The 22,986-nt window shown below is 37.8% G+C and overlaps 1 protein-coding gene across 1 annotated transcript; it reads left to right on the forward strand.

The window, feature by feature from the left end:
* The first annotated feature begins 1,541 nt into the window (after window positions 1-1,541).
* Window positions 1,542-22,399, forward strand: LOC140138802 (glutamate--cysteine ligase regulatory subunit-like). Its single transcript, XM_072160573.1, has 5 exons — window positions 1,542-1,863; window positions 11,451-11,667; window positions 12,196-12,398; window positions 15,457-15,571; window positions 21,389-22,399. The coding sequence occupies exons 1-5, from the start codon at window positions 1,741-1,743 to the stop codon at window positions 21,568-21,570; spliced, it is 840 nt and encodes a 279-aa protein (XP_072016674.1). The 5' UTR covers window positions 1,542-1,740; the 3' UTR covers window positions 21,571-22,399.
* The last annotated feature ends 587 nt before the right edge of the window (window positions 22,400-22,986 follow it).

The following is a 22,986-nucleotide window of genomic DNA, read 5'->3' on the forward strand; positions in this document are numbered from 1 at the left end:
ATAACGTTTTAAAACGTTTTGTATGAAAACACACTAACTATTTTTGCAAACATTTTTGCCAAATATTGTGTCAATAGGCCTACTTAAATAACATTATGTTAAAATATTTTACAAACATTTAAATGTCGGGTTATATAAAGGTCATGAAAACGTTTTTAAAACGTTATTGAAAATATTTTGGCCAAACATTATTCGCAAAATATTTTTTCAACCCCAAAATAACATTCTGTTTAGAATGTTTTGTGTCAAGTTTTCAAGAATGTTTTTGGAATGTTATTAATACGTTTTTATACCCTTTATATAACCCGACATTTAAACGTTTTCTGCAAAACATTTTTGTTTGCTGAGCAGTAGATTATCAAAAAATGTTATTTAATGTTATAAAAACGTTTTATACCATTAATGTATCCTTTATATAACCCGACATTTAAACGTTTTCTGACAACCTTTTGTGAATGATGTCGAAAACGTTTTGTGTTTGCTGGGATCTGCTCACATCCCGCTAGCAGGCCCCTACACTAATAATAAAGTGACCACTACAAAATGTATATCACCAAGAGACCTCTTACGTTTCACAAAAATGGTGCCTGTTATTAAGGCGTCCCAAACCCCATGCGAAATTGTAGCTGTAAAGAAGTGGGGTAAGATGGGTAAAATGGGACGCCATTGATTTACAGTTATGAGATTTTTTGTTGGGACAAGATGGGACAGTGCGAGTTAGCACGCATGTATAATCAATGGCGTCCCATTTTACCCCAATTTGGCACATTTCTAAAAGAAAACTTTTTCTTATAATTTTCGAAAAAAAGGTAGGCCCTACTTTGTCTTATTTAATTGAAAAGAGTGCTTTAGAAGTTATTTTTTAATTTGAGGAACACTAATCCGGGCCATTGATTCAGATATTTAGCCTCAACACATGAAAAAAAATGGAATATTTATAGGCTTACGGCCTAAGCTCACCCCCCCCCAAGGTTCATGTTTAATGAAGAATGGTACTTTTAATTGGTTGGAATAAACATTTATCAAAGCTCTTTTGTTGCAAAAATGGGCAAAATGTGACCATTTTAAGGTTTAAAATTAAAAGTATATCTGAAAATCACTGTCCCATTTTAGGCCCTACCATAGGCCTACGTACCGGTAGGCCTATGTGTCCCATTTACCCCAGTCTACCCTACCTTCAAAATCAGCATTCCCTTTCAGACCGTATGATCTGTATTCGCTTTTCAACCAAAACTTCAATTTTAATCAAATAGGCCTATCTTTAAATTTGTAGCTAAGATTTTGAGTAATTTCATAGAACTTTTTAATGACACTGTACACCCGCCCCCAAATCGCAGCAATAACAAAAATAAAAGTATATCTGAAAATCACTGTCCCATTTTAGGCCCTACCATAGGCTATTTGTTATAACAAAACAACATCGACCCCTTGTGAACGTTGGCGTACGTAAAATTGTAAACAGTAATCGAAATGAGAGATGAGGCTGTTATATAACGCGATTATAAGCTGAACTTACACTCACTCACTCGCTGAGCGACTAGCGATAAGTTTCTAACCAATGAGGTAGAGAGCTTTTTGCGACGCTGGGAAAAACGCGCTATCTCATTGGCCAATAACTAATCGCTTTTCGCTCAGCGATATAGTATAATCTTTTTAATGACTCGGCAGAAAATCTTAATTCATGGATTGCATTGGTAGCAACTGAACTTGTATTTTGTCGCTAGAAATTAAGGTAAAATAATGGATAACAACATAGAAGAGCCTGCTCGTATCCCTGCTTCGTCAGTAATGGTTCTGAGTAGTGGCAATATAATAAATTACAGCAGTTTGAAAAGGAAGATTCCGCAGTCATCGACAGAAGAGGTAAGCTTAAAAATGCAGGTGTATAAACATGCATGCTATGCATAATGCATGCATGTAATGATGTATGATGTATCATTGTATGTACGTACATTATAATGTGATAATAATAAATGCTGGCCTTAAGGCCGTGTGAAATTAATATTTTGGTTCTCGTCCCTCCCTCCTCAATTTCTGGGATTTGTCAGATTTTTTTTTTTTTTTATAGATTTTTCAATTTTTTAGACTTTGGAATGATTTATGAAATCTTCATACATATAAATAAGTTTATTAGAGAACAAGCATCACTTCCAAGTCTTTTTGTGGTACTCTAGGGGTTTATCCTCAGAATCTCACATTTGAAAAAAAAAAAAAAAAAGGGCCTCATCGTTTCCTCGAGCACTGTTGGAGAAGACCGAAAACTACTGACAATGCTAATTTTACATTGAAAAAAACAAAAAAACAAAACACCTCCCTCCCTCATCAATTCATGAAAATCCTCTGGACGAGAACCAAAACATTAATTTTATACGGCCTAATATTTATTTTTATTTTATTATTAGAACATACGCTTTTATATCAGCGGCACACGTCTACCACTGTTGGCAGGGCACCCTTTTAAAGGGTGCCACTCGGAAATTTGGAAAACCCTTAAAAGGGTGGGGGTTTAAACTTTGATATAAAGGGTGAGTAAAATAAAAAGGGTGGGAGTGCCAGCTTACAATATATTTCCATTGAATGATAAAATCATCCTAGGATAAGTGCCAAACCACAAGAATAAGTGCCAAATCACTGCCAGCAAACCATATCGCAAGATAAAATTGCATTTGATGCATGTTTACATCCACTAGGCTATCGTGTGATGATAGGTGCAGAATTCGGCGTACTTGATTAACTTCGAACCAAACTGCCAGTGACTTCATCAATGTATACAAATAGGGGGAAAAAGCAAAAAGTGGTGGGGGTCAGGAATTTTCAGTATAAAGGGTGCCTCAGCAAAAAGCATGGGGGTCAGGAATTTTCAATATAAAGGGTGCCTCAATAAAAAGGGTGGGGTAAAATAAAAAGGGTGGGGGTCAAACCCCACTGCCAAGTATGTCTACCCGACGGTGCGTTCACAAAATTACAAAGTAAAACAAGAAAACACAATAAATCAACAAACATAAAACATGGCAAAATGTTAATGAGTACAATATTATCGATCCACTAGGCACAATCCCATTTACATGATCACGAGCAGGAAGCGGTGCAATGGCAAAAGCGGGAACCTACATCGTAGGTGGAGGGCGCGCATTTAACAAACATACCAGAGCACAAGCATTCAAATATGGCTGAGGAATAAAGTGTGATTGTGACTTGTGGAACAACAAATTTACTCCAATACAAAACATAATTTACACAGCAATTACGCAAAATGTACAATGTACATGTATATAAAAAATTAAATTACTTGCATGGCTATCTTAAAAACTTAATTTGTGAGTTCATTACGAAGTCGCCACGCCTTTTTAGGAATGATTTACATACAAAGTCAAAAATATTCAAAGCACAATCAATATCAATACCACCTATGTCAAGAAAAAGGTGTTAGATAAGCCTAATAAGAAGCATGTCTTAACATTTAAATCACTAGATATAAACAAGTACCATAAAGCATCTAAACGATTAATTTTCAAATCATTTTCAAGACTTTGATATTCGGCGGCTCTAATACTTTGAAGTGATCAAACAAACAAGAAGTGCTTTAGATCCTCAGTCCCATTCTTACAGAGTGGACAAATACTGTTACCATCTTTATTCCATAAATAAGTGCGACCATTTAGAGGCAAAGTATTCGACCGTGCCTTGAATTTAAGAGATGCCGCGTAAAAATCTACATTAGAAAGGAGATATTCTTCAAGGTGTTGTGTGTCTTTTAACAACGCATAGCTTAACAGGGACGATTTAGATCTGACACCGTTTCTCCATTTATAATTATTTACATCCATTACAATATTGTTAAATCGATTAATCCGTGCATTACCAATTACTGATACATCATTAAACACATAATCCATACCGTATTCAGTAAACACGTTATACATGAGAAAACCACCTGAGATGTTTGTTTTATTTTTAATTGAATTACATTTATAAATCATATTCGTGATGTTGAACAAAAGTTTAGGCCATCGGTGCAGTGGCATAGCGCGAAGCCTTTCAAAATAATTGACACGTAATTTGTCTTGAAGTGTGGCAATCGGGTGCCAACCAAGATCACACATTCAATTGGTGTGTTTCTCGGAGCTCTCAAAATAGAACGGGCCATACTAGAAATTTCAATTGGATGAACACAGCTTTCAACAGCTCAGCTGTACTCATCCAACCGCGATCATATATTGTGTAGGTATCCCAAGCAAACCTTAGTTAACACATTTGCTAGTCAGCGAAATTCGCCGAGACCGGGGCCCAAACACAATGCATATTTACATAGAAATTTGAATTTTTTTCGAGAATAGGTCGGTGAAGGAAACCTACATAAATATGTTTTCTATACTTCACTTGACCCAAATATAGGATTTTTTATGGTGATAATCAAGTCGCACATGGAATTTTAGAGGGATTTTGATAGCAGTTCCATTAAAAAAAGCTGCTATCGCCATGAGACTAAGATCTAGAAACACCCCCGAAATGCCGTTTTGGGGAATTTTGCTAGCTTAATCTTTTTGATGAAAGTCAGTCTTTGACAAGATGTAACTTTACTACGGAAAGTGCTATGAAAAAAAGGGTTTCAGTTTTGGCTTTGTTTACTCAAGGGCTTTAATTTGATATATAAAATGATGCAGTTTGATGGCAAATTTGAATTCACCTAGCATACCTATATTGTGTACATTTCAAACTACACAACGCGAATGCACGACCTCTACTACGAGTACTAAGGATATTCACGCAGGGACATGCCAAAAACCTTACCTCGATCGTAAAATCCAGCCAATCAATGCATGTCATAAATAATTCATTATTCCATTACATGTCACTGATTGTGTCCATGTATTGTTATTGCACCTGCGATCTCGCACGAGAGCAGTTGTCAACCTGAATTTATACTCGATCGCTGGATCACCACGTGAATTCGCCTCTCAAAAACCTCTACGAGGTTGTCGCATCGAGTACGCGGACTGGCTTAGCAATTATCAAAGTAGTTTTGTAAACCAATCAGGTTAGACGTACTTTACTGGCGAGTCACATTAATTAATACCGTAAAAGGCCGTCGCATTCATTGATTGGCTTACATGTACGATTTCAAAGAATGGCTTTTGCAACCAATCACAATACGGGTTATATGACGCCCGTCGGAAATTTTGCATACGTCCACGATGACGTCATGCCCTAGTGCCACAAGGCTGGCTTTTCGGCGAAAGCGAGCGAGTGGTATAAAGTCAGTTTCACACCTGTGATTTAAGGCTAATGAAAGTCGATTCCTAGTTTCCCGTTACCCTACTCCGCTCAAAACCAATTGCTGGCCAAATATTTCATTATTTTGAATAAAATGTTGATTTCTAACAAACTTTAACATACCGTAACATGGGGTGGCTTTGGACAATTTTGATGTATTGTCATAAATATTTTTATAATGATCAGTAGAATTCTGAGTTTCATGTTGGGTTTGGCAAGTACCAATAGAGGACAGTTCATGCCCATAAGGTCAACTCAAGTTTATTTTATTTTACGATAATTTTTTTGGGGGCAAAGTTTGTCCAAAGTCACCCCTGGGTTTGGGGTGACTTTAGACACCATGTAATCAAGTGCATGTCCAAAGTCACCCGACCTGAAGAGTAGAGCAATGGAGAGGGTGGAAGTAGTTGTGAGGTGGGTAGGAGCACAGAGGACACTGTTGTGGTAGGGCATGGTCACTGTGGTGTATTTTTAACAAAGTGTCAAATTTTTTGTATTCATTTGTTATGTCCAAAGTCACCCGGAAAGGAAGCCAAACCCTGGGGTGACATTGGACACAGCCTGCTTTTAAATTCTTAAGAGTGGCTAGATATCATGACTATCCAGGTAGGTTCTTGATTCATCTGTGTTTACTATCCAACCAACAGGCTTGAGTTTCCACTCTTATGTTCCGGTGGAGTACCGAAAGTTTGACCACCACAAAAATCCTGTATTTTATGGACCCCGCTAAAAAGTTCTGAAAAACATATAAGATAACACATTATACTGGAAAACTTTAGTCATTTGTAATGTCCATACATTACCACATAAGAACATACAAAAATATTCTTAGAAATATTAAAAGGTAAAACAGCCTACATGAAATAATTGTTTTTCCCATGTGTGTCCAAAGTCACCCCAGTGTCCAAAGTCACCCCATTTTACGGTACCAATAAATAATTGTGGTTTTAAATATATCATAAATATCTTTCTGTTGATTTTCAGGGATTTTCTTTGCAGTAGGAGCATGGTATATGGTTAATAATGAATTAATAATGAATACGGTACCTACTCACTTCTCTGTCCCGCACTTTTTGATCTGCTCTGATCTCATTCCATAAAAAGAAACTTTTGATAATAGTTGTACAATCACCTTCATGTGGTTGTAAACTACATCTGTAAACTACAAACTGTAACTTATCACATGAATACATGGGTAGTTATTGGTTTACACCTGTAACAGATGCAATAATGAAATGGCATAAAATAATGAATAATGAAAAATGAAATGGTCACCTACACAGTCATGAAAAATTGTGTAACGGGAAACAAGGAATTGACTTTCATTGGCCTAATGGAGCACATTCACAGCGCATTTGACAGATAAAAATTAAATTGGCAATTCTGAGCAATAGAGTTGGGCGACTAAGTCGCCAATAGTCGTTAGTCGCGACTATTACTGATAGTCGCGACTACGACTATTGAAAACCAAAAGTCGACTAATGCAAGTATATTTTTGTGTTAAAAAATTACTTTAAAAGTGCCAGTTATTCGCACCAAAACCAACCAAATACTAACATATAAACTGCGAAAAATGTGAAAAAATGTTAGTCATTGTCTTACCAATAGTAACACTAACCAACAAGTAATCATAATGTCCATAAATCATCATTAAATTGGTGTTATTGACTTGTTGTCGAACTACTTTCCCACAAGATAAAAGAAAAAAACAAACTCAAATTACTTAGAACTGTCGAACATCTCATTATGATTACAATTTATGCAGCGATAACAGGTGTAGCAGCATCATAGCGTGCATGTACAGACCCAGGTTGGGTGTTTGTACCAACTACTGAAGGTATGAGATTATTTCAACTTTGGAAAGAAACAGCGAGAACTTCTGAGAAGTGTTTTCCAAAAGGGAAAATTTAGGAAAATATTATTAGATTAGAAGTACTTTTCACGTAATTTCAAAAAGCTATGCTTATTGTGGTAACAGAATATTAGAAAGCAACAGGAAAATAAACAAATTAGCTGACAAACAGTCGTAATGTTGCAATGCCACCCCTGTAGCGACAAATGCAGTAGTCTAGATGAGGTCAGGTGACGTAGGTCGGAGGTGAAAGTTAATTGTACATGCACGATGCAACACGTTCATGAGCATACCATGGAAAATATGCACGCCACTGCCGTACCGGCATGTTTACATATTTTCATGCACAGCAAAACATGGAAACGAACGAAGATCGCTATTGGAATATTGAAGGTTTGAGAAATTATATGAAGTTTCTTGTGCTGTTGCTGGAAAGTGGCAAGTGAATTTAATTGAACAGAAAAGTTAGGCCTATATTACAGCATTTTACAGTCAAATATTTGCATCGCAAACGTGCGATACAGTATTTGTATCGCAACAGTGCTGGTTTGTGTAGCAAACTGTGATGCGATGCCGGCAATCACGGGTCCTGTAATCATGCATTATAAATACTAAATTGCCACCAATCTTTCACCCGATTTTTCAGTCCAATTTTAACCACAGATAGTCGCGACTATAGTCATAGTCGCGACTATTTGCTGTCGACTAGGAAAAAAGTGATACATTGTAGTCGCCCAACTCTACTGAGCAACAGGATTCCATGAAATGGACGATTATGTAAGTTATTCTACAGGATCGGTAATAATTAACAGCTGGTCTGCTGTATTTGAAGTGCATATTGAAGTTTGTAAGTTTGTGACTTCGTATGTTACGTGCAATTGATATTATAGGAAGCGTAAATTGGCAGTCTCTCATGCAATGTATCCGTCTCTTCCGAACATATACATATGTATGGACGTTCAGGGCAAGTCATACTGAAGTATGACTTGCCCACACAGGGTATACATTCACATACTTCAGCGTGTAAGTCTATGGCATAAAAAATGCTACCGGTACTCAACTCCAAAATTGTGTAGCAAATTGATAAAATTGTGTAGCATTTTGCTACGCGATACCAACGTTGGTTATGCATGCACAGTCGCACACACTGGCATACTACATCGCGCAGTGCATGCAAAAAATCATCGTGCTATCATGTCAGGCTGTGTTCATTAAATTGAAATTTCTAGTACTAATATTTTGCAGATTTCCTTAAATAATTACAAATTAAGCGTAACTGCTAACCATCCAGCATATGATATTATTTCCAAGTTCCTATACGGCCAGTTGGTATGACGTCACAATAGATCGCTTTGCTGGGAGCCTGGGATTCGTCTATTCCATCGCGGACACGAAGGGGACACCATTGTAGTCAATGGGGGAAATCACAAAACATATCATGATAAAATAAGTTCCTTGGGTGAAACAATTAACTCAAAAAATGAAAATTTCTTATCAGAGAAATAAACTCCCAATAATTACAAAAGTAAAAGCAAATTGGTGTTTTCTACATGTATGCAGAGAAAATTGGCTGGGGCTAAATTACGGTACTGAAAGGCCCTGCAAAAGATTTTAAGTAAAAATTGCATTTGAATGAACACAGGCACAGCTGCCAACAGCAGCTGTCCACAATCATACGCCTATGGCAACCGTATGTTGTGAATTTCAAAGTACACTGCAAACGCATGACCATGGATGTAATAATGAAATTACTAACCAAGCAATCACAAGTGAGTTGGCATGCTTTAATACTCATCAAACAGTGTACGCGGAGAACCGTCCCACTGATGACAGCTGTGGTCAGTGCTGTGTGTCGAGCGTACTTAACCTTTAAGTGAAACAATCATACTGATTGGCTGATTCAGTCTTGACAACAAGACAATTTCACGTCAGCGCGTAAGAGAGGAGACCTCGCCACTTCACGGAATCCCCGATCACAAGCATGTGCCTGGACCACGGAAGTACCAAAAAATCTACTTTACAGGGCCATGTTCATGATAATAAATTGTAACATTTCCATTTTATACCCTAACGCCCTCGCTGCTTTTTGGCGAGGGGGAAGGAAGGAAGAAGAAGAGAAAACTTTTTTTCTCGGATGCGGTTTTGAACCACCGACCCCTCCGGTGCCAGACATGTGCACGGGCCTACCTTACCACGGGCTGAGACCATAATACATTGTACCTAAAGGTCTCAGCCCACGGGGGTGTAGCTTGCCTGGACCAGGCTTTACACGACCATATGACTGTTCGCATGATGATACAATCACATCACATGGGATACCTGCCTGTGCCTATGTTTTGTGAAAGTTGTGGTTTTGTGTTGTTTAGTACAGTTAGGGTTAAGATACATATAAGAGGAAAATTAAGAACTTAAGGTGTTCTTAACCCTAACGCCCTCGCTGCTTTTTGGTTGGGGGAAGGAAAAAAGAAAGGAAGAAAGAAAGAAGAAGAGAAAACCTTTTCTCGGGTGCAGTTTTGAGCCACCGACCCCTCGGGTGCCAGACACGTGCACAGGCCAGCCAACCTTGCCACAGGGTTGTAGCTTGCCTGGCCAAGCTTTCTGCGACCACGACGCAATCATCACATCCAAGTTGGATACCTGCTAAGCCAGGGATTTTCGGGTGGGCTCGTGGGTACCCGCCCGAGATTACGTTACCCAGGCAGGAAATAATTATTTTTTTTGATTTTTTTTTGGGGTTTTGTAGTGTAGGCCTACCTAGACCTAAATGCTAGGATCATTCATGGTTGACCTAAAAAAATATTGCATGATTGTTTGTGTTTTTTCACGGCAGTGAAATGATGCCACTTGCACCCATATCTCATAATTATGCACAGTTTATCCCTTACATATCCTGTGTCTTGAATAGCTACATAATGGTTAAGAGGCTAGGAAATAATTCCTAATATCTCATGCCCTAGTTTGTATGCCTTTATTTAATCTTGCCCCACTGACAACTTACTATTTAACACTTAACCTGTCCAAGAGTCTGTCCAGCGTAGAAATTTTTTAGAAACATGTTTGCAATTGGCTTATGGCCATCACATGCTGACAATACACATAACTGATTGGTTAATCAAAACTAGCAGGGGTTAGGTCAGGCCTCATCACAAAGTAAACATATCATTCTGTATAGAAAACTGTGTAGCAGGTGATTTACTTCAGATAAAGTTCAATATAACTACATTGCACAAAACTAAGTCCATTATCTATAGTTAATTGAATGTTTATTGACTCTTGTAATAACCCATGTGTATAAACCTGTATAATATTGACAAAGACAAATATCACTGACCCTGACAAAAGCTAGCAAGAGTTAATAAAAATTCCTTTAAAAAGGAATGGGCGCCCAATGTGAGCTTGGTCGTGATGTGGTGAATTTCATGGTGTTTAGATTTGGTATTATTATCTCTTGCAAACCTGGTGACACCTCATTATAGATTTTAGACCTGTGGATAGGTTGTAATTGAGGGGATAGCCTTTTCCAGGCACGAATTGGGCCATATATAAAGAAAGTTTTGCTACTTTGCAACCTAAATGCAAAATGAGATCCTGTAGGTGGCTCCCGAGGTGGCTTAAAAAAATAAATGCAAAATGAGGTTTTTAAAAAATATTGTTTTCCAGAGTCAAGACGCAGGTATCATTATTAAGCCTCATATCACTTATTTATTGTCAAATAAGTGCAGAGTAGGTTAGATATATGAATATTAAATGTCAGATCAAAGTAGCTCAAAGTACATGTACTATACACCTGATCTGTGAACTTATCAAAAGACAAATTCTTGTTTATATGAAAATTGATAATTTGTATAAATGTCATACTACATGTATATAAATTAATGATATCAAAATGCATTCAAATTCAATACATTTTGATATCATTAAATAGAGTATGACATGAATACAAATGATCAATTTTCATTAAAAACACAAAACATCATACAAATTTTTTTTTCTAGGTCAACCATGAATGATCCTCAAAACCGAAAAATAAAAAAAATTTTTTTTTTGATTTTGCAATTTTTTTTTACCTGCCGAAAAATGTGCGGGTACCGGGCATAAAATTACCCGAAAATCACACCCATAATACCTGCATGTGCTTATGTTTTGTGAACTGTTGTCTTGTGTTGTTTACTATGGTTAGGATTAAAAAATAAATTTCACCTAGGGCTGTTGTCGAGATCAGTTTTCAAACATTGCTTTTGTAACATGAAAATGTAAAACTATGATCATCTACAAACCTGATGAATCTCTTAATTTTGCCCCTCTAAATTTCTTCTCTTTTCAGCTGAAACTGTGCTTGTCAGGTACCTTTGACAGTTGTCTTCATCAAGTTGACTGGGACACAGAGCAGCTAAAAGAATCTTTAGAATATGCACATCCGGGTCCAAAATATTCGCCAAAAGTATCCAGAATCAGCGAGCAGAGAGACGCCCTCAAGGTGACGATCAAGATTATGGTTAGCAATATAGAAATAGACGTATTCACAGAGTCAATCAGCAGAGGCAAGTCTTATACAGATCAACAAATTTTGCGCACAATTGCTGCTAAAAGTGGACAATTTCATAATTTTGGGTTTTTACTGGGGGAAAGAGTTCTGACCCCACCCCCCACCACCACTGCCTGTGGACACAAAGCGCTAATAAATGCAAAGCAGCCCATGACCAGAACGAGTGGTAACTAAGGCCAAGATGAGGTACAGTCACCACCAAACAGTCTTGCATATATACCCGTATTTTTGCAAATTTGTAAGAAGACATTTTATTATCATACCAGATGATACCACTAGGACCGTATTAATGATTTTAGAGAAATTATATGAAGGATTCCGCTTGACTTGACTCAAGCTGGAATTAAGGCCAGGGGATTTGGCTTTGACATGTTGGTGACTTGTTTACAACTCTGGTGTTTTTGTGCTTGTTTTGCACTTTACTTGTGACTGTTTCAGTTCTGTTTGCTATGTTTAAAATACACAATGGTATCATGCCTTCATGGCATGGGTAATTAATATTTTAATTATTTCTCATTTATAGTGACTCAAGAAATGGCCATTGAAAGGATAGACACCATATTGCTAGCAATGCCAGAGAAACCAAATGAAGAACTATTATCAATGGACCACTTCAAACCCATATGGAAAGGCCTGGAGCATTTAGTATTGGAAGGAAAAGTAGACAAACTAGGGGTATGCGACTTGGACAAAAACATGCTAGAACAACTTTGCGAATGGGCTACAGTAAGTACATTGTGAATGTCCACAGCAGCCCTTGAATTAAGGAGGCTGTGTACTCTCAGACATGCATGTAGTAAAAGTGCAATAACTTTGTAATTATTCTCTTTAAACATACGGAGGTATACATTTTTATGAAGGCAAGACATCAATAAATCTTAATATAAATACAGATTTGGGGTAAAAACAACAATTATGAAGAAAATCACAAAAAAGTGAGTTTTTGGCTTTTTTTTGAAGCTACATCATCAGAAAAATACACTCTTTCCAAAATATTTTATTTTGTTTTTAGCTCAATCTTGAGGCTCCATTCCAAAAACGTTTTTTAAATTTTTTGATATTGGCCTTATTTTTGAGATATTGACCATATAAGGCATCAAATTGAACTTTTAAAATTCACAAGCGCCTATTTGCACAAAATGATGCCTAAATTTGGAAATAGACCAAAATATAAAAAAATGAGAAAACCGATTCTTGAGTGAATCATGCTTTTTACGGTGATCATATTTGCTTACCTATAGATGCTGTATTTATTGAGTTATCGTGTACCTAAATCGTCATTTTACAGAGAAAATGAACATTGAAATAATGGCCGTTTAAAGTGGTCACATTTTGCACTTTCATCGAATCTCGCAGGAGAATGCGGCAGTTTTTATTTTTCTATCTTACATTACATAAACATCGGGTAAATCCACGGCCCCTTGAGAAGTTTAAGCGAAATCCATTCATAACTTGATATTTAAATTGGGGAAAGAACTTGAAAAAACCCACATTTTATCAGCTAAAATGGAGCCATTTGACCACTAGAATTTTGTGCTTCCGTGGTGTTTCCATAAGATGCGCCGCGCATGCAGATAAGCGCCGCGTATGCGTAGCGTATTTGTGCGTTAACAAATTGCGCGATATGCAACGCGATGCGTTGTTGCGTGCGTGTACCCTGCTGGTACAACAAAGATTTTCTTTCCTTTTCAATTTCAAACACGAGTGGAATAGTGAAATAAAATCCTTAAAATATTGCAGTTGGCGTTTACAAATCTGGATTTTCATTCCTTGTATTTATAAAAAACATAACAAAGTACAAACATATCAAAAAAACTCAATTTTGCGAAAGAAACAATGTCTAGAGTACACAGCTGCCTTAAGGATCTGAAGGGGCACAGCAACTTTTTAGGGCAAGTTGATAATTGAAAAGGCAAGGCAGCACGGCAGTTTGTAATATTTCAGGAGGGCATCATGGCAACTGTTGAAAATTTGAGAAGGGCACCAAGGCAATTTCTCAATTTTAAGTGAAGAAAATTTTATAATGAAGGGGCAGGGCTGGGGCACCAACGGCAACTTCATTAAAGGGCACGGCAAGTGACTGCCATCGGTAAAGGACATTACGGCAATGCGGCTGGCACAACGACCGATCTGGGAATCTTGTTCGCACTGCCCTCTATACAAGTAATTGAATAATTTTTCACTATGAACCATCAACAACTGTACCGTTAGTTATTGATTATTCCCCAATTCTGACCCATCTATTGTTAACCTGGCCATCCGTTATTTGTTTAACAATGAACTTTATTAAAAATCGATACAACATCTCGCTATATCTACAGTGCATAGGCGTACACGCATCGTGGCATTTTAATATCGAGACATTAGCGTGATCATTTCTTGCATGATTTATATATTATATTAATTTTTTTCACTTAAAAAAAATGAGTATCAAATCACGGAATATAATTTTTGCTTCTTTTACTATATAAAACATACACATTCCTTCCTTAAGAATCACGCAAAAGCGAACAAGCAGACATGTTTTTAATGTTTTAATGTCAAAATTCAAATGCATAATACGGCCCACAAATATCGTTGAAATTCACTACTTTCATTTCATTTCCGACCAAATGTGTTTCTAGTTTTAATGAGCACGACAGTCAATGTTTATGGTATTGAAATAAAAAGTTTGGATTATTATTGGTATAAATCTAAATTTCTTGTTTGAAAACAGTCAAAATATCCATTTTTTGTGTAAAAAATATGCCATATATAAAACATCGTATCTCGCTTATCTTTTAGGTCGATTTAACTCAGGTTTTTTGCAATTAATTTATATGACTGTAAAATAAAATTTAGAAATACAAACTGGCCTGATAGTCTCATACCTAGACAGAACAACCTGTATTTTGTATCAATCCCAAGCGGGATGACGTCACCACGAGGAACTAAATGGACGCGACTATTCGGCAAACTAGCGTTGCATGATGGGTAATTTCTGGTTCGGTGAACATGAACAAGACTGCACAGTGTCAACGGCGATCGGCCCTCGTGCTGGGCACCCACGGCATTATGTCGTGTGTGCCGTGGGTTAATTTGAGGGCTGGTCCACAGCGACGCCCTTAATTTTTCTTAAATTTCTACTACCGTATTTACTCTATTAAACACCCTTGGGGTGTTACATTTTTGAAAACATGTTTAGTAGAAGTGAATTTTCAATGAAAAACTTGAGGAATACGATTTCCGAGAGACCAAGACTATTTTCTGAAAATATCCAAAATGCTAAATTATATCCTCAACAACTCAAACAAAACTATAGAGAAATGTTATTCTAATCTTAGTACTGTCTAAATATGCACACATGTCCAGGATCTTTTCCTGTGGGCTCAGAGGGGCTTTCAGAGGTTTGCGGGGGGCTTAATGGCTAAAATCACCAAAAAACAGCTGATTTTACATGATTTTTAACAAAGTTGGGGGGATTCAGCACCCAAAGCCCCCCTGGCCGGACATGCCACTGCAAAAAACAGTAAATACCTTGATCTGGGTATAAAATGGTGTAAAATTACACAAAATGAACCCAATATGTATCAACTGTCATTTCAAATAGTTTGAAACTGAAAATGTTCATGTGCGGCACGTGCAGATAGGCGTTAAAATTGTGATAATGTAACGCTCACTGTGCAAACATTTCTCTTTGCCCCCCCCCCCTTACAAAAACTGTTGGCACTCTACTGCATGAATGTGTCTTGGTGCTAGGAAATTGTGACTAAGTTTAACTTTTTAAATTAATTTTCCTTGCCAGGTGAAGCCGGTAATTAACCAGATCAATTTAGCAGTGTGCTGCGTCATTCCACCAGAACTCAGCGAGTTTGCTAAAGCTAATAGCATTCAACTATTAACACATTCTGATGCAAGAGGTATGTGCAAATAATCAGATATACCATTAAAGAAGATCCCCCCACACACACCCCTATACTTGTCTTGCTGTCAATCACAGACCTTGTGTATTGCTATCAAAACGAAGATGTCTGAAACAATGTTTAATCGACAGGGATGATCTTTGACACCCGCCTGAATGCCAAGAACGGGTGACTTTGTTCTGAACTTCTTGTGCAGGTAAATTTTCAAAAGTACCTGCCCCTACCTGGGAAGTAAGAAATCAAAGATGATAAGTTTTATTTTTCATGTAAATTGTGCTTTTTAATAGTACTCTAACTCAGGAAAGTTGGGCTGGCAACACTCTGTTGGGCTTGTAACTTTTATGAGATGCCTGCACGACTGGCTATTGGTCAAAAAATTAGAGTACACCCCTGTTAATCGACATACCAAGTGGCAAGTACCACTGAAATTGGTGGATTTTGTATGTGTATATAGCGGTGTTTCTGTGCCCATATGACTGTTCATATGATGGTGCAATCACATAAGGTGGGATACCTGCGCTTGCAGATGCTTTGTGAATTGAGCATTTTTGGCTCTGAGCGAAGCTAAAAGGGCCTAACTGATCGCAACAATTAGAAAGCCAATTCGGGCGTTGGTTTTTATGCTAAGGATGTTTGTCTGTTTGATATTTGGTCTTGAAATTTGTTTCTAAATTTTGCTTATTTATTATTTAATCGATTGCACTCCAGGTAGATTTCAAATACTGTTGATAAAATATGATTTTTTGGTAAAAAAGCCACGATGATCGAGTTGTTTTGTGGTACCCTGTGTGTGCTAGAGATTATTTTGGTCTGTATAATTTAAGTTGCGTAAAAGTGACGGAAACCAACGGAGGGTAATTTCTTAAGATTCAGTTCAGATTCAGAAGTTATTTGCTATTTCATAACTTTTCTTAACTATTTCTTTACAATTTAAATAAAGAAATAGTTGAGGAATGTCAAAAAATGGTCAAGAACATGTCTGAATCTTGAATAAATCTGAACTAATGAATCGGGTAAATGAATTTCCTGGTGGACTATTTTTCCTTGCTTAAGTGCACATATTTTTGTGACCTCAATTTTGTGCAAAACACGGACCGAAAGTCATGAAAAATGTTCAGTATTTCATCACACTCATTGTAGTTTTGTTAGAATATAGTTAAAAACAGTCAATTTAATCATATTGTGGACATGATTCTGAGGGAAAATTATATTTTCAATGAGATTTTACTTTACCCCACTTCGCAATATTGAACAATTTCCGTATTTTTCCATAGCAAAACCAGTCTAAATAAATGATGTTCCACTTTGCACAACAATTTTATACTTCAGAATATCAAAGATTGATATGTTTTCTCTTGAAAAACAACATGGTTTTTAGGCCAGGACTTCTTAAGAAATTCAAGACCAAGGTTTATTTGATCGATGTTATGTCGATGGTCCCCGATCTCGCCATGATTTTGGACTGCAGCAGTGAGTGCAGCTTGCTTGTTTTATGTTTACAATCAGGAGGTCATGACCTATGGCGTATTGATCGATTCTGATCTGTTCTGATTGGATGGTCTCAAGGTCGTCACAGTTATTAGGTTATTAGGGGGGGGGGGGTGGCAGTAATAGAAAAGGTCAAAATAATGTTGGATATTAATGAACATAAATAATAATAATAATAATTGAATTCAAATGTGACTGAAATTAGTGGTTTCAGAAATCATTGATTGCAAGTTGCAAAGTTTCATCTTTTACTATAGCCTGTGCAATATTAATCATGAGCTAATACACATGTCACTTGTATGACCCACCCCATGACCCCCGGGAGTGGTGCGTCACTTTACAAAGGTGCGTCAGATTTAACTATACCATGACCCACATGTGCGTCTAAACAATGACGGACATTTGCCGACAATGACTGAGCCCCTCGTCAAAATTGTGACGCACATGTTAAGGATTATGACTGTCCTCATGACGCAAATTTGACTCACAATTTAGGTATTTTGACTGACACTGATGCACCTAACCATTGACGCACCTAGGTAAAGTGACTGACACTGACGCACCCCTCGGGGTATGTTGTGACACACATATTGAGTAAATGACCGTACCCTGCGGCACTAATTGGTTGGTAAATGACCCAACCATAATGCACATCCCCCGGGGGTCCTCGGGTGGGTCATACAAGTGACATGTGTATAAATTTTGAGAGAAATCAAAAGGAATGGCAAGCAATCAATGACAGCAGGGGGTGGGGAAATCACTTTTTTTTTTAGTATTCACTGATCAGAAAAAAGTTACAAAGATCAATTATTTGACCCGATGGCTGCTTTCGGAAACTAATAACAACTAGTAGGCATATGGGCATGAAATTTGGTAGGTACAGTCAACATTTATAGCCAAATTTTCGGAAGATCATTTCGGGGTCACCAGAGGTCATCTGAGGTCAAATTAGTAAAAACTACTGGATGGGCGTGAAACTTGGTGGATAGGCCTACAGTCGACATTGGAGTCAAATTTTTGGAAGGTCATTTCGGGGTCATCTGAGGTCAAATTAGTAAAAACTGTCATATGGGCATGACACTTGGTAGGGGCTCTTGGTTCAGTCAGCGCAAAATATGGTAATTAAGTACCTAATTTGCATAATTTATGCGTAATAAGCAAAATACGTTGTGAACAGATTATCTGGAGATCCGTATGGGGTACAGTGTCGTAACTTGGTGGGGAGTAGCGTTAGCGTGGCCAGATGTTCTCGACCTGATTAGATTATCAGCGAAAAATATGCTAATTAAGTACCTAATTTGCATAATTTATGCATATTTGATGCGTATCAAGCAAAAAAACCCTTGTGAACAGCTTATCTATATCTGGAGATCCGTGTGGGGTACAGTGACGTAACTTGGTGGGGAGTAGCGTGGCCAGATGTTCTCGACCTGATGAGATTTTCAGCGCAAAATATGCTAATTAAGTACCTAATTTGCATAATTTTAAATGCGTATTTGATGCATATCAAGCAAAAAAAAAGCAATCAAACCCTTGTGAACACCTTATCTGGAGATCCGTATGGGGTACAGTGACGTAACTTGGAGTAGCGGGGCCAGAAGTTCTCGACCTGATTAGATTTTGAGCGTAAAATATGGTAATTAAGTACCTAATTTGCATAATATATGCGTAATAAGCAAAATACCTTGTGAACAGATTATCTGGAGATCCGTATGGGGTACAGTGGACGTAACTTGGTGGGGAGTTGCATGGCCAGAGGTTCTCGACCTGATTAGATTTTCAGCGCAACATACTTTATCTAATTTCGTGAGGTCAAAGGTCACATAAAAGGTCAAAGGTCAACTGAGGTCACCAAATCTTTTAATAATTAATTTTTAACTGTGCATCACATATCCAAATAACAGCTTGATTGGTTATGTAATTAAGGAAATATTACGACTTTAAGATAGTCGCTTACCATGTAAAGTATAGCAAAGTAGCACTTTCAATGAGTGATAACTCGTAAAAGAAGCATCTATTTGTTTTGATTTATTACTTTGATGAAATAGTTCTTTGGTATCGCCAAATTTGATTGCAAATTTGTATGGTGGGCCCCTGAACTGACCATTTAAACCCAAATTTTGGAAGGTCATTTTGGGGTCACCAGGGGTCATCTGAGGTCAAATTAGTAAAACTGTCGTATGGGCATGAAACTTGGTGGGTACAGTCAACATTTCAAGCCAAATTTTTGGAAGGTCATTTCGGGGTCTTCTGAGATCAAATTAGTAAAAACTGTCGGATGGGCATGCAACTTGGTGGGTACAGTCAACATTTAAAGCCAAATTTTTGGAAGGTCATTTTGAGGTTACCAGGGGTCATCTGAGGTCAAATTAGTAAAAACTGTCAGATGGGCATGAAACTTGGTGGGTACAGTCAACATTTAAAGCCAAATTTTTGGAAGGTCATTTCAGGGTCACCAGGGGTCATCTGAGGTCAAATTAGTAAAACTGTCGTATATGCATGAAACTTGGTGGGTACAGTCAACATTTAAAACCAAATATTTGGAAGGTCATTTCAGAGTCACCAGGGGTCATCTGAGGTCAAATTAGTAAAAACTGTCGCATTGGCATGAAACTTGGTGGGTACAGTCAACATTTAAAGCCAAATTTTTGGAAGGTCATTTTTGAGGCCACCAGGGGTCATCTGAGGTCAAATTAGTAAAAACTGTCATATGGGCATGAAACTTAGCACGGGGGTACAGTCAACATTTAGAGCCAAATTTTTAGAAGGTCATTTCAGGGCCACCAGGGTCATCTGAGGTCATATTAGTAAAAACTGTTGCATGGGCATGAAACTTGGTGGGTACAGTTACCATCAGCCAGATAATCGTGCCCAGCCGATAACCGCCAAATTCATTTATCTCTCTACCAAAAGTTATTGCAAAAGCAGGCGGTCACAAAAGCAGGCGAGACTTGTGGTTTGAGAACCGCCTTGTTACCCTCTGAAATGGCCTTTCCTGTGGTGCTAAATGTGCAAAAACCATCTGGACCCCACCGGGGACCCTTAAGGGGACCCCCCGGCCGTGCTGGGCAAGAGTTCCGCTCGCTATGCTTAGCAAGTTCAGGATTTATTTGGGTCAGCTTGTGATATCTCTGACTGTTGCATTTAGTCTGATACTTGGTGGGTAGTCACCAATTAGAGCCAAATCCTTATTCAGACTAACACTATTCTTGACATAGGCCTATTTTGATACATATTGATTAGTTTAGACCCATTTGGACCCTTTTCCATCCAATTCCACCCGTTTCGATCCATGTGGCTAAATAGTAATTCCCAAAATTGATTGATGTATCATTGTATGCTCTGCAAATGAGATAGCTACCAACCGACCAGATGTACCATTGAATGTAATATGTCACATATACTCAAATGATTTCACCTGTTGCACATTCGACTTTCACTGTCACCATTAAGCACAGAGCCACAGCGCCATTGGTGCTCTTGTTGATGTTTGGTTTGGTTAGGGTTTTAGTTACTCATAGGAAAATTTAGGTGCTATTAAATGGATACATACATGTGCAAGACAAATTAAAATGAAACAAAGGAAATCGTAAATTGTGGCAAGTACATGTATAACACTAGGCACCGGAGTTTCGCGCGATCACGCAAAAAGCGCAAAAAATCACGATTTTGGGGGTCCATCGCGATTTTGGTGGTCCATCGTGAATTTTGAGAATTTTGCCAAACACACTACTTTTCAATGTAAATTCACCAATATTTACTGTTTACGTGAGTCCAGACCAGCACAATATCCTCCCCGGAAGCTTTTCCGTGATATGCAAATGTCCGATTTTTTCCATGCCGTGTTACCATGTGTGGTAGTTAATTCTTTACATCGATAAATGCGTATGAGTGGCGTCATTAATCATATGCATAATTGATTGAACGAAGAAGGGTAGGATATAAGTCACAGAACGCACGCGAGATACGAATCAGTTCGTGACAAAAACAACATTTGGACGCCAACAAAGTACAGTTATGCATTAAAATGTTTATTGTACAGTACAGTAGTAGCTTTTCACATAAAATTTGCATTGTTCACATCATGTATCAACTTCATGGAGAGAAAAACATCGGAGTAGCACATGTGAAATAGGTGCAGAATTCGGCATACTTGATTTACTTCGAATTGCGTGTGACTTCATCAATGGATACAAAAAGTGGTAGAAAACGCATTTTTGCGCTTTTTGACTTGAATTTTCGCGCATTTTGCCGTTTTAAATCGCGCGAAACTCCGGTGCCTATATAACACTGTTAACACATCATCTGTTTATTTCTTCTCTGCAGAAGTTTTGCCAGCAGATGTTTTCCGAGGTGTAATACAAAACTTCTTCACAGCCAAGGATGCAATGGGGTGGTACCCATCGTGGGTACTCAGATACACAGTACTGATCAAAAACAGGGGCATTGTGACTACCAAAGGTTACATTGTCAGAGCACAGAGGATACTTCCTGTGTATGAAGATTGAACAAATTATATCGTCATGTTTTCTGCATACAGCCAAATAAGAGTTAGTTCTGTTTATGAATACAAGTTGAGGGCATTGTTTATTTTATTTATTTTTTGTTTGGTATCAAGCCGTAAATTAATCCAGAATGGAAGATGTGACCTTAACACAGGGGGTGTAGATTTCAAGTGGAGTTACTCATTCGGGTAAGCCCATTTGAAATGCATACTCCCAGTGTGGAAGATTTTGGTCATGTCTTCCATAGGGATTGTGTTGCGCAACTGGAATACCTAATTGTTGGTACCCCTCCAGGTCTTCCTTATGAAGTTGATATTGATAGGCAGGTTGTGTAGAAAAGTTGTGATTCCATTTGAAATCTACACCCCCTGTGTGGGAGATTAAGGTTATGTCTTCCATAGGGGTTCATGGATTTCAACTGGAATAGCCTATTGCATAATCCAGGCACCTTTCATATTTTTTTGGTATTTGCCCTTGGGCCTGCCTTATGTAGAGGCCTTAGAGGTTTATGAACATCCTATACACTCTCTATGGAATACATGACCTTAATATCCCACACAGAGAGTGTGAATTTCAAGTTGGGATACCTAAATGGGTGTCTCCATTTGAACTCTACACCCCCTGTGTGGGAGATTTTAGGGGTCATGTCTTCCATTTAGGGGTGTATGGATTTTAACTGGAATCGACCATTGTATGATAGAATGAAACATTTTTAGCAGAGACCTGTCATATGAAACAAAAAATGTGAACAATTTTTACAAATAAATAATTATTTGGGTGCATGCTGAAGCTATGATGAAATTATGAATATAATTATTATTTTCTGTGATCAAACTATCACTACAAACCAAAATCGACCTAACAAGGAAAAATCGTCCTAAGATTATCAACATCAATGAATGAGGAATTAGCCTAAGTTGACAAAAGAATTTAGGGAGAATTTAGGGAGATTTTAGGGACATGAAAGGTCGATAGACCGCCCAAAACTGCCACCCAAAGCAAAATCAATACCAATGTCTCCATGCCCATCAAGTATCGAGTAAACCAATAAAGCCACCATGAACCACTTTATATCCGGGCACTTACCATTGAAATGTCAATCTCAATTAGCGTATAATACAAACTCTGTTAGGGCTACCACGATGACAAAGCAGCCTTTGTTAAGAAGTGGAAATGTATAGCACTTATCATGTTTTATTTTTATGGTGATCGATCGAATACTATAGTAGTTGACCGTTAGTTTTATTACATCACAGAAAGGAACCGTCAGCGTGGAGAAAAAGTTTTTTTAATCAAGTTCCAATTTATATGAAAGTTAGTTCAACCGAAAAAAAATCCCACAACAGTCATACCGCGTATGGTTATCTCTGGAACGTGGTTCAATATCATGCACATCGCGCACATGATTTGATGTAGGCC

Source organism: Amphiura filiformis, chromosome 18, assembly GCF_039555335.1.
Source record: "Amphiura filiformis chromosome 18, Afil_fr2py, whole genome shotgun sequence".
In the NCBI taxonomy this organism is placed as follows: domain Eukaryota; kingdom Metazoa; phylum Echinodermata; class Ophiuroidea; order Amphilepidida; family Amphiuridae; genus Amphiura; species Amphiura filiformis.

Coding starts and splice junctions, on each gene's coding strand:
- LOC140138802 (XM_072160573.1), top strand. CDS start 1,741: ATGGATAACAACATAGAAGAGCCTGCTCGTATCCCTGCTTCGTCAGTA. Junction 1,864..11,450: donor CGCAGTCATCGACAGAAGAG/GTAAGCTTAAAA, acceptor TTCTCTTTTCAG/CTGAAACTGTGCTTGTCAGG. Junction 12,399..15,456: donor AACTTTGCGAATGGGCTACA/GTAAGTACATTG, acceptor TTTCCTTGCCAG/GTGAAGCCGGTAATTAACCA.